This window comes from Choloepus didactylus, chromosome 21 (genome assembly GCF_015220235.1).
Source record: "Choloepus didactylus isolate mChoDid1 chromosome 21, mChoDid1.pri, whole genome shotgun sequence".
NCBI lineage: Eukaryota > Metazoa > Chordata > Mammalia > Pilosa > Megalonychidae > Choloepus > Choloepus didactylus.
In genome coordinates, this window is record NC_051327.1 from 30,711,130 (window position 1) to 30,724,589 (window position 13,460).

The window sequence follows — 13,460 nt, forward strand, 5'->3', positions numbered from 1 at the left end:
TTCATAACTCAGTCGTTAAGTCCGTACATATTTGTTTAGGTGATTATCGATGGATACCTGCTTCCCCAGCTAGGCTGTACACTTCAAGAGGGCAAGGGCATGGCTGTATTTCCAGAACCTAGCCCAGGCCTTGCAAATACTAGCAGCTCATTCAATATTTATTGATTAAATAAATGAGTTTACAGTAGATTATAAAGTCAAATAACTGCTGGAATTCAAACCTCGGTCAGTATCTCCAGGGTGGCAAAGCTAAAGATTTCCCCCTAATTCCTCAGCTATCAAGAGCCACATCACCTCGGGCCCCTGTCAGCTCTGGGGCCGTGAAGCGAGAATGCCTGAGCTCCCTGGGATGTTCGGTAAAGAAGCTGCCAAACTTGGCAGCTACGGTTTAACAAGGGCCGGCTATCAAGTGTTCTCTGTTTTGGACACTTGCCCTTTTTAACTTGGAAACTGACACAATCACAGTCCCTGGTGTGTTCTGGTTTTCAGTACCAAATTATAAAAGATGTGCACCAAACAGAGTGTAAAAAAAAAAAGAAGCACCATTTTGCAGGGCAGAATGTGACTCACCCTCATGGAATAATTAGTTATTAATTATCGAGTGGCTGTTGCATTCAAGTCCCTGTGCTAGGAAGTGCTTTACTTGAATCATCTCGTTTAATCCCCCCACGACTCTCTGACGGAAGTGGTCATTCCCATGTCACAGATGAGAAAGACCAAATTTTAGAGCCCTAAGGTAGTGTGCATGAGGTTCCCACAGTTAGGAAATGGCAGAACTGAGAACCGAATTTAAATGTATCAGATACCAAAATCCATGCACCTAACCACTAACCCACACTGCCAAAGGGTAATAAAAGATAATAATCTGTCTTTCCAAAAGGCCGGAGCGGGGAAAACTGCACTAAAACCAAGCTCATGACCTTTATTGGGAACCCTGAACACTAGGAAAAAAGACATGGCAGACTCACAAATGATCTTTAAGGATTAAGAAAAAGTAAGCATATGAATTAAAATCACTCGCTACTTCATACTAAATGCGAAATGTCTATCCTAATTCCAGTTTGAATTACTGCATATACATAAGGATGTACGTGTGGGTGGTATTTAAAACTCTCAGACTTCTTGTGTTACAGCTTAGAGAAATGGTTCTCAAAGTGTGGTCTGCAGCCCCCTGGGATACCCGAGACCCTGGTAGGAAATCTGTGAGGTCAAAACTATTTTCGTAATAATGCTCAACATTACTTGCCTTTTTCACTGTGTCAACATTTGCACTGATGGTGCAAAAGGCACAAGAGGTACAACTGCCAGCACCGTAGCACAAACCGAGGCAGTGGTACCAAACTGTAATAGTAATATTCTTTGCCACCAAGCACTTGCAGAAGGAAAAAAAAGTCAGTCTCACTTCAGAGTGTCCTTGATGAAGCAGTAAAAATGAATTGTGTTAAATTTCAACCTTGAGTACATGTCATTCTAGGTGATGAAATTGGAAGAGTGCCTAAAGCATGTCTGTTGCAGATCAAAGTATGAGGGACGGCAAGAAAAGAACTTGTGCCAAGTGTTTGAGTTGCAAGCTAAACTAGCCACTTTTTTGATGGAACATCATTAATATTTGACGAACAAACAAATTGAGTATTTGGCAGACCGTTTCTCAAAAATTTAGTGAAATGAATCTACTACATCAAAGGGAAAAATGACAATACTTGTTACCAGTAAAATTCAAACTTTCAAGCAAAAAATAGAATTTTAGAAAACTTACATCTGCCCCTGTGACACTGATATATTCCCCATATTTAAAGACTTTCCTGATGTCAACATTTGTAAGATCTGCATAACTCAGGAAACATGATGTTATAATATTGCACCTGGGTAAAAGATCCATTCAAAAATCTGATGGATTTTAATGTAACAAAAAAATTCGTTAACAAGATCTCAGATTCCATATTGTAACAAACGTTCAAGAAACTACTTCTTGTTGAGTGTTGGCACAATATCAAAGAAAAACAGCCACAATTATCTAAAAAGGCTATTAAAATGCTCCTCCCTTTTCCAAATACATATCTCTGTAAGGTCAGATTTTCTACACATTCTTCAACCAAAACATACAGCAACAGATCAAAAGCCAAAGCAGAGAAGCAAATCCAGCTGTTTTTTATTACTCCAGACATTAAAGATTTGCAAAAACATAAAACAGTGCCCCCTTTTCACTAATTTTTTGTTTTTTATAATATAGTTATTTTTATCAAAATAGGGATTTAATGTTTTGAAATGAATAAATAAATAAATATTTTTAAATTCCTCAGTTTTAGTGTCTAATACGGCACAGTTTAATAGATAACTTACATAAACAAAAGCTCTTTAGGGTCCCCAGTGATTTTGTAAGCATGTCAAACGGGATTCTGAGACCAAAAAGCCCGAGAACCACTGGCTTATGGAAAGGCTCCTGAGTCGGTCACAGCTTTCCCTGATTGTCCCAGGCCCAGAATTTCACCCCATTTTTGAGTCTGTTCCGGGCCCCAGTTCTTAACCCTCCCTGGTCAGCCCCATCCTGTATCAAACACTCTTGCCTCCTTATAAAATTCCCTCCAAGGATGCTAGTTCCTCTAGGGAAAAAAAAAAGTCTTTTGGTGTCACATATGCAAAGCGCAAACGATGTCCAGAGCCAAATGGGTGACGGCCACTGGCCCAGCTCTCCCAACGTGCTCCAGGGGAGGGAGGGCAAGGGTGGACCTACAGAATTAGGAAGATGGACGATCACACTTTCCCAGCGCTGAGACCCCAACAGAAACGCCGACACAAGAGAATTCAGAGCGTGCACGTGGAAAGTCACTGCATTTTTTCCAAGATTATTATTCCATGTCAAAGCACAAGGACAACAGAAACTCACAATGCGATTATTCAGGGAACCAGACTGGCCCAGAGAAAAGAATCTGAAACTCCTTTCCCCGCCCTACTTACCCCTTTTCACTTTTCCCATTTTTCATCACTCTCCCTGAGAGAGTACCTGCCTTCCTCTCCATTCCACCCAGCAGTTCAGCAAATCTTACCCATAATTTCCTTTGCCGACTGCTAATTCCCCTTGAAAGCCTGTCTTCAGCACTAACAGCTGTGTGTGTGTTCCCTGCTGCACATCCTATAATCTGTTCTGAAAAGCCCTAAGCTGGCACGGGGGGTCATCTTCGCCTCTCGTGGTTGTGAAGCCGAATTTGCTGCTTCATCTTAGCCCCGCCGCTCCTTACCAACGTGGTTGTGTTTCCACCTGCACGAGAGGCCTTCCAGAAGGCAGGTGAGCGCGCAATTTCTCTCCAGCATAACTTACAGGGAGAGACTTGTGCTTTTGGCTAATGACTTTGCGTCCACACCGAGGCTTAGGGGGGCACAAGGGCATCCCCTGAGCAAGCAGACTGCACTCTGAGCTGGCACGTGGCTCCACTCTTGACCGTCTGCTGGCAGGCTGCTGGGGACCAGGGAGCCCAGACTTCCGGTTCCGGACACCCTAAAGGATGCAGCCGGCCGCCATCAGCGGGAGCAGTGGCCACCAGCCGGGCTGAGACAGGAATTCTTCTAAAGTGCCACCTGTTTGCAAAAGGCGAAGCTCTAGGTCGCCAAAGTAGCCCAAGATGGGTGACGATCTGCCCAAGTGCACACCTCCACTGCGTCTTTCCCCGATGTGCTCCCCAAGCCTGAAGCCCGGCCAGGGAAAAAACCTTTTTTTTTAATTTCTGCATCTGACAACACGTCGGCGACCAGATGCTCCTCCCTCCAAAGACAGACGCTGGTGGGCACTTGGTTTTCTCGTCCTAATATTTAAGAGTGGAAAATAAGATGTCTGTAGATATTTTCTGACAGTTTCACTTTGTCTTTCTGACTCTTGATCTATGATATGAAAAACCAACTGCTCTAGATAAAGAATTATCTACTCCTTTTCTGCTTGTGGCCCAACCAAGGAAGAGCAGCCAGTTTACAGCCCCTCAAGGCCCAGCGGTTCACCCTAAAGTGGGGGAAGGGCCCATCTTCCCATCGTCCAAATCAGACCATGTCTCTCTATCTTTAAAAATCGCCCTCACTTTTTAGGTCGTTTCCAAAATCCCAGCCGTGTGCTGAAGCCGCCTTATCTACAATCTCACACACACACCATATTCCATATCCTCCTTCCTGCTTTATGTTTTCTCCCTAGAACTTCACACTGAAAGCTTTACATTTTACTTATTTGCTTACGATCTGCCTCCCTGTCAGAAGGGAAGCGCTGTGAGACGGAAGTTTTGTCTGTTCTGTTTAATACCGTATCACCAGCCCCTAGAACTGGGCCTTGCACAAAATATTTGTTCACGAATGAATGAATGAGCCCCAGGCCCCCGGCCTGTTTCATGTTCGGTAACTCGATCCTGCCTTCTCCATTCTTGCCATGGAAACGTCAAAGGCCTCTCACCCGACTCCAAACACCACCAGGTCAATTCCAAAAGCCTAAAATGCCATCTTCCATCCAAACAAGCAAGCCCCCCATCCCACCCCCAATCCTTCGTTTCAATCTGGCTCTGAGTCGCGTCAAGCTTATGGTCTCGATACCACTCACGGCTGTCCCACCAGCTCCAGCCCACTGTCGCCTCCGTCGACACCGTCACCATCCCCGTCCAGCACGTACGGAAACAGGCCCCGCATCTCCAGCCGTTCTCCGTCCCCCACAGTCCCTGGAACTGAAGGAGGGCGGTCTCAAAATCGCAAACCAGGTCACCCAGCCCTCCCGCAGCAGCCTTGCAACAGCTCCCAGTGAAGACCAAACCTGAACTCCTTCCCGTGTCCCCCACGGCCTGCCCACCACCCCATGTCCCGGGGAGCCCCACCAGGACACGCCACTCCGAGCCCTTGCGCGTGCATCCCTCTGCGTCGGGAAGTTCTTCTTTCACCGACCTGGGGAAGGCCTGCTCCCTCTGCAGACCCACCCCCAGCTCTCCCGGCCACTGGGACAACAGGCAGCCGTGAGCGCCGAGGTCAGGCGCCGTGGGGAACCCACCTTTGAGTCCACAAGGCAGCCTCGTGGTGGGAGCATAAGAAATGTCAGCTGAGCAAGCGGCTGTGCAAAGATAATGAAATTCCAGTCTCCCGCCAGGACTTTGCAGGTAAAGCAGACAGAAATGCTAGGTGGCTTCCTTTCACCTTGCCAGGCTGGTTCTAGAAGACCCTGCTTACCCGACTGATGTTCCCTTCAGCGGAGTTCTCTACTGGGGACTTTTTAACCCCATTATCAGAGAAGGGGATGGGGGATAAAAGCTAATACCCAGCACTGCACAGAGAAAATACCTGCTGCAAGCCCAAAGAAAGGAGGATAAAATAAACTGCATAGATGAGTTTAATCACATGCATAAAAAGGGTTTCTAGCAATTATGCTATCATCTCAACTTATCAGCTCACTACAACATCAGGAGGGTCGAACAGCACAGTTTCAAAATGGGTCAGGAAGTTTTGCAGATATACTCCATGAAGAGCAAGCCCTGTCCATAAAGATTTCCAAACGAGCTGATTAAAGCAAAAATCATGGCCGCACGGAAGCAGTTAAAGGAGGAACACCATATTAAAAAACCACCAGTTTACTAAGCCTTCTATCTTTCCTTACCTCCAATTCAACAGTCAACTTTTCCTTTATAAATAAATAATGTACATAAGTTTAAAGAAAATTTAATTTACCAAATTTACACTAGTTGGGGTAAAAAAAAAAATCAACAGAGCCACTCTAGCATTTTTTGTGTGGGACCACTGATCTATGAATTGAAAGCAAGCCCATAAATGAACAAAACTGGGTAGGTCCAAACAGTCGATGACTTAAGGATTTCCAAACCTACTTAATGATTATGCCTGTTCTTATTTCTGAAATTCAAATAACACTCTGTACAAAGTACAACTTACAAAACTGCACTCATTGTCCTTTGGCCCAACACGGTTGGTTTAACATAGCGCGATGCAATTCGGTTCCCTGGAATCTGTCCCACAAAACCTGAGGACAAGAGCCCACAGCGCTCAGTCGTAAAGAAGGGGTCCCGTCCCCACCGACACCTTCAGACTTGAGAGCAGGCTCCAGCCTCCCAGAGAGAATTTGGACACAGCAGATTCTTCCAAGAGAACCGCAAGGTGTCACTTCAGACCTCATCAGTATAGCATTTGAAATGCTAGGGCCAAGGAACTCTCAGGTGAAAACATGTTTCTAGAATCTCCATAAGTTCTTCAACTAGCAAAATTAATATCCAAGAGGAGTATAAAGCCGTCTTTCCAGATAAATAAATAAACAACACGGAGGGGGCTCCAATCACAAGGGAGAGAAAGGGAAGACAAATTCAGCATATAGGGTGACTTCAAGGCAGACACAGGCCCTGACAACACAACCAGTTGCGGCCTCTGATTAAAATTCCTTCTGAGGATTCCCTCTCCCAGGGCTTTTTAACGATGTAATTATGCAGTGTATGCACCACAAAATATAATACAGCTGAGCAAATTTAGGCTTTTAAAGATTAATGTTTTTTTTCCTACCTCCCTCCAAAATAGAGGGTCCCCTCAATTAGGAAGAGCTAGTAAAACATGGAGACTGTTTAAAGAAGAAAAAAAAAGGAGAGGGGTTAGACATGTAGCCAATTATTTAGATTTCTTATTTGTGGTTCCACTTACGTATATACATCACTTCCTAGACCAAAAAGATTTCTGTCCTATCGAAAAATAAGGAAAGGAAAATAAAATAGGCAACGGCCCAGTGAAGAATCAAGACTAGTCGTAAGGAGCTTAAAACCAGGGACAAAGGACCAGAACCAAACCTGAGGGGTAGAGGGGGGTGGGGGTATGTGACATCCCTCGGGGGCATCTCCCACTTTCCAATCACCCGCTGACCTGCCAGGGTCAAGGCTCTAAAATGCTGGGACTTAGGTGGTAAGACAAATGCCAGGATAATCAAACATCGTCAAATAAACGAGAGCCGAAAGCAGAAAATGCAGGCACTGTTTAAAAAGAGTGACCTAAGCAAAAGGCCGTGTGCACCCGTAGGTACATAATTCCACCCAATTCTCAAAATTCAGTCTGGGAAGCCAGAGCCCACCCCCTTATTCCATTCTGAGGACAAAGTAAGCGAGACTTAGAGAGGGGAAGGGTTTTACTCTTCTCGTATTTTGCAAGAAAGCATAAAGGAACATTCTGGTGACCAAATAAGAGGCAAAGGCAATTTCTCTAAGCACTCACAAGTCCTGACTGCTAGGGGCTCCCCGAACCCCAACATGCAATGACTATGCCCCCCAGAATTTCCGAAACATCAGGAGCTGCCAGCTGGGATGGCATCTTCAAAGTCATCCTTCCTGCTAAGGATCTCCCCTAGCCCAGCTCCGTTCCCAGTGTCACTAGACCTGTGATATTTGACACAAGGGATGAAACGTCACACTGGTAAAGGGATCTGGGACAATTGATCTGCCTCCAGAGGGTGACGCTGGCAAGAGGTTTTTGTTGTTGTTGTTTTTCCTTTTAAAACATAAACAAGACGGGGGTGGGGACGGCGGGGCAGCGACGCGCACGTACCTTTCAGCTGCTCGGCCACCACGCTCTGCCCCAGACGCTCCATCACTCTCCCGTCTTCCATCTCGTACCTGTCGTCCAAGTACTTGGCGGTGGCCTCGGAGATGTGGACCTTGCCGGCCACCCCTAGCTGCTCCATGAGATTGGCCAAGTTCACGTCGTTGGACCACACGTCGAACTTGAACCGCCTCATGCCCAAGATGCCGCAGAGGACGGTGCCGGTGTGCACGCCGACGCGCATGTTCACCATCTCCTTCTTCTCCTGGCAGAACTGCTCGATGGCTCGGATCATGCCCAGCCCCATCTCGATGCAGCAGTAGGTGTGGTCGGCGCGCGGCTCGGGGCAGCCCGCCACGCAGTAGTAGCAGTCCCCGAGGGTGCTGATCTTCTCGCACTTGGTCTCCTCGCACAGGCGGTCGAAGCGCCCGAAGAGGTCGTTCAGCAGCCCCACGAGCGCGTGCGCCGACTTGTTGGCGCTCATCTTGGTGAAGCCCACGATGTCCGCGAACAGGATGCTCACCTCCTCGATCTGCTGCATCTTGAAAGGGCGGAAGGCGATGGGGGCCTTCTGGTTGAAGGACTTCTTCTTCCGGTTCTTGGGGCTCGAGGGGGCGTGCCTCTTCACCGAGTTCTCGCTCTCCTCGTCCCCCTGCTTCATCAAGTCGTCCGCTATGATCCTCGGCATCACCGAGTGGATCATCCTCTCTTTCAGGGCTTTCTCCACCTCCAGATCCTTGCCATGCATGATGGACTGCCCCACCTTGAGGAAAGTGCTCCTGGATCGCACCTGGGACATGACGAAGAGGTGGACGCCGATGGCATGGACGCAGACGTGCAGCAGGGCCCGGCTCAGCAGCTCCCAGTGCAGGGCGGGCGCGGCGGCCGCGGGGAAGCAGCCCTCGTCTCGGAAATGGTAGCCCAGGGTCTCGAAGAGAACCGAGTAGGCCACCCCCAACGCCAAGCTCAGGTACAAAGGCAGGTGCATGACGGTGTAGAGCAGAAGGAGCACCTCGATGCACATGGAGAAGCTGCCCACGCTCGACAAGCACGGGTCCGGCGGCCGGGCGGCGCGGGAGTGATTGGAGCCGTCGGCGCGGCCCGGGAGGGGCACCGAGACCTGCCACTGCGCGGCCAGGGTCAGCGCCAAGGCCAGGAGCGTGAGGACCAGCGCGGTGCACACGTACTGCCGCGCGTACAGCTTGGTGAAGGTGAACAGGAAGACGCCGGCGCACACGGCGAGGAAGCACAGGGCCGGGGCCGCCAGCACCGCCAGCCTGGACCGCATGTGGACGGCGAAGTAGACGCTCCAGAGCAGGCAGGCGAGGCCGAGGTAGGAGAGCGCATACCGGAAGCGGCGCCGCGTCTGCGGGAAGCAGCGCTCCAGGCAGGCTTCCTCCAAGTTGACCGAGTCGAACTTGGGGTCCCACCAGCGGCTGGAAGCGCGCTCAAACAGCTGGGGCAGCTTCTTCTGCCGGCGCAGGCGGCCGCCGCCCCCCACCCTCCGGGGCAGACCCCCGGAGTCCCCCGAGCTGCTGCAGCTGGAGGAGATGCTGTACTTGCAGTGCTTGGGGTGGCTGTTGCAGGAGAGCTGCTTGGGGTGGATCTTGACCCGCACGCTGTTGCTGTCCCCGCTGGAGTCGCAGCTCACCTCGGTGCCGTGGTGATGCAGCAGCTGCTGGTGGGGCGGGGAGGCCATGTTGCCGCGCACCGCGCGCCCTCCCGGGCCGGGGTTCCCGGAGCCTGGAGGTGAGACAGAGAGGCGCCCTGACCACCCCGCAGCCCCACCTGGAGGCCGCGCGAGCCTCCGAGTCCTCCGGCGGCGGCTCGGCTCGCAGAACCACCCCTGGTGCCCGATCCCGGCTTCCCCGTCCCCGCTTCGGGTCAGACGGGAACGACTGGGGCAGACCTGGAACACCCAGGGGTCGCGGAAGGGCTGTCCCCCGCCTCGCCCCCGCCGGGGGCAGGTCGCCCCGGCCCGTCGGCGCGGTCGGAGTCCCGCGGCCGTAAGCGCCGGAGGATCCCTGGCCGAGTCCAAACCCGAGCGCGCTCAGCGCCACGACCCTCCTCCGCCGAGCGGCTCTCGGGGCGGCGCGCGGCCCCCCATCCTGCTCAAGGCCGCCGGCCCGGCCCGGCCCCGTCCCGCTGCCGCCCAGAGCCCGCGCTCCGGCCCCCGTGCCGCCGCCGCCGCCGCCGCCTCGCCTCGCCCCGCAGCCCGCCGCGCTCCGGGCTCGGCGCCGGCACAGGGGCGGGCCCTCGGCACCCGGCCCGCGAGTTTGCGGAGCCCGCGGCGGCCGCCCCCGTCGGTCCTGCCCGTCTAGCCGGGCCTGCTCCGCTCAGCCGCGCGCGCCGCCCCGGCCCGACCTCCGGCGCGGGAGGAGGCGAGGGGCACGCCCCGGAACCCCCAGCCCTCGGAGCCTCGGACCCCCGCTTCCCGGGCCCGGCAGAGCGCAGGGAGGCGGCGCGGGCCCCTCGGCGGGTGGACGGGGCCCGGCGGTGCCGAAGAGCCCGGCACCCGCGCCCCGGGGGCGACCTCCGGACCTAGAGCCGCCGCCGCGGGCCGCGGCCGCCGCCGTCCTTCCCGCTGCCGCCGCTTCATGTCGGAAGAGCCGCGGCCGCCGCCGCCACCAGCTCCGGCCCCCTCCCCTCCCGCTGTCACTGACAGACTCGCGCCCGCGCCGCCCCTCGCCCCGCCGCAGCGCGCACGCGCCGCCCGCGCACGCCGCCGCCGGGTCCCGGCCGCGCGCGCGAGTGCCGCCCCGCCTCCGTGCGCGCGCTGGGCTCGCGGGGGGTGCGCGGTGGGGGTGCGCGCTCCGGCTCCGCCCGCCCTCACCGGGGCCCTCGCTGCGCCCGGGCCGCTGGACCGCTGGCTGCACTGCCGGCCCGAGGGCCCCTCCGCGCAACGCCGGGGCGCCTGCTGCTCAAAGAGCGGCTGTGGCGCAACCTCTGGGAAGTCCAAATGTTCGACCTTCCCCCGCGCCTACCTTTTGTACAGCTCCGAGTTTTCAGTCTGTTGGATTTGCCTAAATCCTGCTGGATTTGCCCTCGCCCTCCAAGCGAAGAAAGCGTTCCCCCCGGGGGAGAGCCGCTCCCGAGCGTGGTGCCGCGGAGCAAGGGGTTTCCCCAGCCCAGGGCCCCTCTCCCGCACCTCATGCGCAACTTTTTTCCCATTCCACAGAAGAAACTTTCAAAAGTCTCTGCTTCCTGTAGGGCAACTCTACACTCTCCTTCGTAAACACAGTCTGCAAAAATAAATCCGATCACTATACTCCCGGTGTGCCAGTCCTGACCCCTTCTGTCCCCGTCACAGGGTCTCCTCTTGCTCCCCTCGCCTTCCAGGTGCAGCCCCAGGCCCATAGCCAGGACCCAGGGTTGGTTTTAAGGCTACAAGGAAAACGAGATCACTGCACCTCCCCTCAGTCTACTCAGGAGAAAACTGCAGAAATGCCAGGACAGTCTGTAGTTGCTACCACTCCTCATTTCCTGGTACTGATCTTTGTACTGTGGCTCTGCTGAAATGTGGGGTATTTGGAACTCTATTGTTTTTTTGTGACTTCTTTAAGTTTAAAATTATTTCAAAATAAAAAGCCACACCTTTCTTGAGCGTCAGCTATGTGCCAGGCACTCTCACATATCTCATTTTTACAGAGAAAGAAACCGAGGTTCAGAAAAGTTCAGTGAGTTGCCTAAGCAACCAACCAAGAGTTACTGAGTATGTCATGAGTGCCAGAAACCTACCAGATGCTTTCACTTGTGATCTACTTGGTCCTTGCCACAACCCTCAGCGGTAGATATTATTGTCCCAGTTTTAGAGATGTGAAACTGGCTTGCGCAACTCACGCAGAAACCAAGTGGCAGGTTCAGATTCACAGCCAGATCTGGTTCCTGAGACCTCAGCGCTCTGGAGGACCCCCACACCCCTCTTCATAACCTTCACAGTACCCCTTCACCAGCCCTACCTGTCTTCTCCACCCTCCAACCCAAACTGCCAATGCCCACAACTTAAATTTCCCCACATAATGCAACACTAAACTCCTGGTTTCCTTAAACAGTTTGAAAGATGCCCCCCTGCATCTTTAGGGCTCTGTGCGTCTCCTCCACTCACCAGTGGTGACTTTCACCTTTGTAAACTCATTAGTCATGCCTGATTTTCAGACCCAGGTAATGGCCATGCCCACCTCCCCTTGCAGTGATCTGCATGTGCTTCTGGAAGCAGTGTGGCTGCGTTCCCCACCAGTGGAACTGCTGTTGAAACCTATCAACACTGTAGCCATCCCCATCTCCAGGTTGGGATGAGTCATTCGGTAAACCCCGGGGGGTCAGGGGTGCTGGGCCTGGCACCCTAAAGGCCCTGGGGATACCATAGTCCACCATCTCTGCCTTGTAGGGCTGGTTATGGCCTGGGAAAGATGCTCAGGAAGGGGATGGATGAGAAGGTGGACTCAGGCTCGCTGACAGATTGAATGACTAGGTGGTTAGACTTACTGGTTAGTGGTCATGCCAAGACCTGGAGGGAAGTCACTGGAGGGGCCTGAGACCCCCCCGAAAGAATGGAGGATGATAGCCAGCAGATACCGGACGGATGCCAGCGGCTCTCTCCTGTCACTCAAGCCAGGTTGCTGCCACATCTGCGGGTTTTCTCTCCAGCTGTGATGTACACAGGACCCCCACTCGGATGCCGTGTGAATCAGAATGTGCCCATACAACTCCCCGCAAAAGCTCATGGACAGCCCACCTGCCTTGGCATCCCACCCTCACCTTCCCTCACCCACTCATTCTCCTGGTTGCAGAAAACCAGGGTTCCATGCTCTGAGAAGGCACACGGAGTGGGGGAATGGGCCTGACCGCCTAATGGGTTTGGGGTTTCCTTTTGGAGTGATGAAAATATTCTAGGACTAGATAGAGGGGGTGGTAGCCCAACATTGTGAAAGTACCAAATGCCACTGAATTGTTCACTTTAAAGTGGTTAATTTTATCTTATGTGAATTATATATTTTTTTTCTTTTTTTTTCTTTTTTTTTTAAAAGCACCTGCGAGTGAGATGAGTGCAGCATGTTGATCCAGTCTGGCCATTCTCATCACACCAGCCCCTGACATCCCAGCAGCTCCCACGTTATTCTTGGTTGTCAGGTGGGCACTGAGCTTGAAGAGCCGCCCAGTGAAGATGGAAGATGGGCTTTGCTGCTCTTGTCAGGTGAAAGATGCCTTACAAGCCTTGAGTCCTTTTCTCAACTGATGAGGGTGAGTCTGCAGGAATCTACCCACACGTTTTTCACCCTCGAGGTCCTCAATCCCGGTGGCATCTGCCTTCATGTCGGGCAGAGGATAAAGCGTCTGGGCAGAGACAAAGAGGACTGATAAATGAAGATCACAGAAGTTCCCCACAGACACCACCACAGTCCTGGAGACTTTTACCTGGCTATGGACTCTAAATCCTACTGCGCCTGGTGCGTAACCCAATAAGTATTTACTGAATGAATAAATGCACATGGGACTTGAAAGAGATGAGATGTATCCAGCCACCAAAAGGAATGAAGTTCTGATACATACTACGACACGAATGAACCCTGAAGACAACATGCTGTAAGGAACAAGCCAGACACAAGAGGAGAAACATTGCATGATCTCGTTTCTAAAAAATGAATAACATTTTATAGAGTGCCTATGAGTTGACGGCCCTTTTCACCTCCATTTATAGAAGGGGCTCCGTCTAAACCCAAAACTAGGGCACATTTAGATCTGATGGGAATATTCAGTGTCCTGAAGGGGCAGGGATGATGGGCTCCTGGGGGTGACCGCATTTTAGAGTAACAAGGAGCCAGTTGGTTGACTCAGCAAGGAAAGCTTAGATGAGAGAGGGGAGAAGAGATTCTGAGCCCAGCGTAGTTTCTATTGCTCAGATTTGTGGCCCGGCCCACCCCTGC

The 13,460-nt window shown here is 52.3% G+C and overlaps 1 protein-coding gene across 1 annotated transcript in view; it reads right to left on the minus strand.

Moving 5' to 3' along the window:
* Window positions 1–12,849, minus strand: part of ADCY9 (adenylate cyclase 9) — a 133,235-nt gene extending 120,386 nt beyond the window's left edge. Inside the window, exons 1-4 of the mRNA XM_037813799.1 lie at window positions 12,804–12,849; window positions 12,295–12,345; window positions 10,078–10,482; window positions 7,543–9,279 (exon numbers count right to left, since the gene is read on the minus strand). Of these exons, the coding sequence (XP_037669727.1) occupies window positions 7,543–9,279; window positions 10,078–10,482; window positions 12,295–12,345; window positions 12,804–12,849 (2,239 nt within the window). The remainder of the gene's footprint in view (window positions 1–7,542; window positions 9,280–10,077; window positions 10,483–12,294; window positions 12,346–12,803) is intronic.
* Between the last annotated feature and the right edge of the window lie 611 nt (window positions 12,850–13,460).